We start from the raw sequence: 4,715 nt of genomic DNA, 5'->3' as shown, positions 1-4,715 counted from the left end.
TCGAGGGTGTCATGCTAAGTGAAATAAGTCAGGTGGAGAAGGACAGATACCGTATGTTTTTCACTCAATTCTAGCAGGAGAAATAACCGAGGACCATGGGAAGGGGAAGGGGGAAAAAGAGTTAGAGAGAGGGAGGGAGGCAAATCACGAGAGACTCTTGAATACTGAAAACAAACTGAGGGCTAAAGGGGGAGGGGGTTATAGGAAGGGGGATGGTGGGCATGGAGGAGGACAGTTGTAGGGAAAAACACTGGGTATTATATGGAAACCAACTTGACAATAAACTATAGGGGAAAAAAAGTTTCACTGAAAAGAGACAACTCAAGGCCAGCCTGCTCCTTCTGATGCAGCAGTATGTGGGAGACAGACTCTGAGTACCAGGTCATTAGCAGCCAGGATAGCCCACTGGGGCTGGGATGCACTCACCGTTTTTCATTAGTTTTACTGCCTAACTTGTAGTTCAGCTTGCTTGCCCTTTCCAAAGTCTTAAATTAATAAAGTAAGATTTATTACCATAGAGAAAGACGCCATCAAATGCCTTTCCCAGCACTCACCATTCACTGGAATTTCCTTAGTATTTCAGCTTCTTAAAATAAGATTGAGCGTGGATATATTGCAAATGCCTCAGGGAAGTATTCTGTTTACTCTTTTGTATCCCACAGCAGATCAGCAGATCAAAAAATCCTTGGGAACAGCTGACCTTGTTTTCTCTCAATTACCGTCTCTAGTGCCCAGCACAGACAGTGTCAGAAACTTGGTAAACATTTATAGAATGAATAAGGAGTACCATTAAGATGTACAAACTAACCTGTATCTTAGAGTGAATGAATTTATTCAGGGCCTTTCCTGAGAAATTCTGGGTGGGTCATCAGTTTCACAGAAAGAGTGAGATAGCCTTTTTGAAAAGCCTGAGAAAGGTTCCTTTTCAGTTCTGTTTGGAAACATCATCCTACCATGGATCAGTCTAAAAGAACTTCATTCTTCAAAGGAAGCCTCAGGCTTTGCTTGAATGCCATATGAAATTATCTTGTTTCTCCAGGGAAGTCACTCTACAAAAATCTATTTCAATGAAACATTAACAATTGGCAACTGTTTACTGACAGCAAAGTAAGATCAAGAAACAGGTACCCTCATCTTCCAGACTTTTAAAGTTTTTTACTTATTTTGAAAGAGAGAGAGAGAGAGAAAGAAATTGCTCCAGTGCACACACAGGAGACGGGCAGGGAGAGAGAGAATCCCAAGCAGGCCCTGCACTGTCAGCATGGGCTTGAACTCACAAAACTGTGAGATCATGTCCTTTCCAATGTCTTTTCTAAGCCTAGAACGCCTGGTATAGTGCTCAGTCAATTGTTAATGCTTGGGTTAATCTACAACACAAAGAACACAGACTTAGCAGAAGATATCTAGTCAATGCAATATGATCAATCATTTAAAAACCCCGTTTCTAGGAACAGATAAACCTGAGGCTGAACCCTGTCTCCACTGCTTCCTTAAACTCTGTAGGCCTAGTTTCCACAGCTCAAAAGAAAGACAGTCAATGAAGCCAACACCCTGGACTCGCACTGAGGCTCACACAGGAGCGCAGGCGCTGGGCCTGGCACGCCGTCAGCTCTCGGGAAAAGTGAGCTACCGTCGTCTAGAAACCTAGATTTGCATCCCACCACCACCTCCCATGTCCCCTTGGGCTCATCACTGTGCAGAAGCCAAGGAAAACATGCAGCCAGAACTAAGTGCTGTCTAATGCTGGGATTATCAATCATGAGTAAGAGTAATAGAAAATGGACCCCAGGTTTGAAAAATAAAACCCTTAAACAATTCAGATATTCTTTGTATTGTACTTGAAGCTTGCATCTGTTTGATCACAAATGACTCAGCATTAGAATATTAAAATAAAGAAGCCTGAAGAGCCAAACTTCAGGTATTCTCAAATACTCCCATGCCTGTTGTGATGGATGGACAATGAAACACCTGTGTGGGGGTGTGGGTGGGTGTGAGCGGGGGTAGGGGGTGGGTAGTCTCAGTATTAACTGGCTTGAAGAGTACCTTGTTACCATTTTTTCACAGATGAGATTAAATCTTTTTTCTTAAATTTTATCTTAATCTTAATATAAAAAGATATCTCAATCTTAAATTTTATCAGTTATCAGCTCTGTATCACACATCATCCAAAGGTAGGTGCTCTGTTATACAGGGCCATTACAAGTATACAGGCGGGCACCCAGAGCACAGGCTTGTTTTCAGGCACCACTTACCCCGAGTTGGGCACCTTTGTGCAAGGGCACAGCCATACATGGGAGTCATGTGCATAAGTACAAAGATTTTCAGCATTTAACTGGCATACCTGTATAACTATTTATACAATATACACCCACCTATACACAAACATGATTAAAAATCGTCAAGGATTCAACTGAGTAAATGGAGAAGGATATTCATCAAAACTGAAGAATAGCTTCAGAAAGCTCAAGAGAGCAGGTTCCTGTCCCCTCCCTCCCCCTCAGGTGGCCTGTACTAGAATACTGTAACCAACAGGAACTTTCCTTCCACGCTGCAAAACTCTGGCCCCCGGCAATACTCTGGTCTTTCCCCAGCAGCCGCTCACTCACACATCTGCACTCTCATAAAAGGAAGGAGAAAAAACTCCACAGATCGCAAAGGACCTACTCACCTGAGTTTGCAGAAACACTGGTAAACAAGACTATTGTCTTGCTATCTTGACTGCATTAAAAATCTGTAATCCCAGTCAAGAATATGCTAAATGCTGAAGGAACTTGTCTTAAAATGTTGACTCTACCAATTCTGCCTCCTTGAGCCTTTCCCTACCAGATACCCAATGCTCATACAGAAAAAAAATTTTGTTCAATATTGTGTATCAATCCTGCTAGACTTTACAACAGTTGCCTTCCATAAAAAGAAGCATAGGACATTAGCCTATTACCAGCCCTGTGACCTGCATAACACAGTAGCTCAAGAGCTACTGTTTAAGGAACAGAAATTCCAGATTAAATATTGGTATATCATCACATATACAAAGAGACCATGTACAAGAATATTATTGTAGCATTGTTTATATTAAATTTGGAAGTAATCTAAACTTTATTTATTGTTAAAGTATTGTTAGTAAAGTATAATAAGATCATACAATGGAAAACCTGGAGTTAACATGTAAAGAATTTACGCTACCACCTCAAGTTGAGGAATTATGTGGATAAATGACGAACAATGTGGAGTAGAAAAAAGCTCGCTGCAGAATAATACATATAGTATAGTACCATTTATAAGAGGTTTTAAAACTCCCAACATTACCTCCGCCTTAGAATTTGTTAGAACAGTCTCTTGCATGTTCTTTGTATGCACACTAAAGTCCTAAGGAACAGTCACTCTAAAAGTAGAAAATTAAGGTTTAAAAAAAGACTATTAATCATATAAAGTTCCTCAAATGGTGGGGAGGAGCCTTATTTAGTCACAGAAATCCTTTAGCCCTTTATGTCATAAGATTTGTGTTCTATCTCCATTCTGCTACTCAGACAGACACGATTTTATTTCACCAAGCTTCAGTGTTCTCTCCTAAATAAGGCTGGTACACCTGCCTTACAGGATGAAGTGCAATAATGTATGTAAAAGAGTTACATACAAAAGGTCTTGCACTTGTTTTTTTGCCTGTCAGTCATAAGTCTCCACAGGAGGAAAAAAAAATGTCGAGTCTGTACTTTTTCATCTAGTCTAGTATATGGTTAAATATGACAAAGAACACAACAGGAAAGGGCAACCCTTCACCTTGCTCCTCCCAGTCCCCGATCAGGCGGTCTCCTATGCTTTCTATATTTGGCACAGCCCCCCCCCCAACAAACAAATAAACAAGCAAAACACGAAACCTCGGCTCTAAGCAGGGCTCCCTTGGGGGCACTCCCGTTGACCTTGGAATAAATCTCTTTAATCTCGCCAACCCTGCCTCCCTTCAGCACACACACTCCTTTGCAGCCCCAGACGCACAGGAATGAAAAACCCAACGGTCATGGTCTCATAAGAGACTGCAAAAATCACAGTGAGGTGTTGCTGGGTCTGGAAGGTTCTGTTTGTTCTCAAAAAATAAGAAGAAAGTATACCGTAGACTTTTAAACCCTACTCTTGGCAAGAAGATCCGGGCAAATAAGTTCTGCGACTTGTTTCCGAACACACCGTGTTCACATCTGGATTCGCTACAAAGCCAGGCACACCGAGGCCCCCGGAGCGGCGGGCTGCGTCTGCCACGGGACAGACCCGCCTCTCCCCCGCCCTCCGGCACACAGGGACCCACCGCGGCGCGCACGCCCGCGCGGACACACTCCGCACGCGGGATGCGGTCGGGGGCCCCCGTGCCCGTTCTGCTCCTACCCCGGGCTGGCCCCGGCGGGCTCCGCGCCTCACCTGTCTTGAAGACCATCTTGTCATCGTCCTTGGACCCAAAGGTCTTCAGCATGGACACGAAGAGCACCCCGCAGGCGTTCTGGATGCCGAACACCGACCCATTGCACCACATGGCCGCCAGCATCACCAGCCAGCCCCAGCCGCCCTCGGGAGGCTGAGGGGGCTCAGCGCCCGCCGGCCCCGCCAGCTCTACCTCCACCTTCTCGACGACCGCCTCGGGGCCGTCCGAGGGTTCCGGGCCCGGCAGTGGGGCTGCCCCGGTGGGCGCGGGGCCCGGCGGCTGCGCCTCGCTCGTCCCCCGCGCGGCG

The 4,715-nt window shown here is 45.0% G+C and overlaps 1 protein-coding gene across 1 annotated transcript in view; it reads right to left on the bottom strand.

Moving 5' to 3' along the window:
- Positions 1–4,714, bottom strand: part of SLC16A10 (solute carrier family 16 member 10) — a gene marked incomplete at its 5' end in the record, with an annotated part of 110,990 nt that extends 106,276 nt beyond the window's left edge. The window contains one exon of the mRNA XM_029943210.1: positions 4,408–4,714. Coding sequence (XP_029799070.1) covers positions 4,408–4,714 — 307 coding nt within the window. The remainder of the gene's footprint in view (positions 1–4,407) is intronic.
- Between the last annotated feature and the right edge of the window lies 1 nt (position 4,715).

This window comes from Suricata suricatta, chromosome 7, assembly GCF_006229205.1.
Source record: "Suricata suricatta isolate VVHF042 chromosome 7, meerkat_22Aug2017_6uvM2_HiC, whole genome shotgun sequence".
NCBI lineage: Eukaryota > Metazoa > Chordata > Mammalia > Carnivora > Herpestidae > Suricata > Suricata suricatta.
The sequence above is the reverse complement of the archived record's forward strand: the minus strand, read 5'-3'. Positions and strand labels throughout refer to the sequence as shown.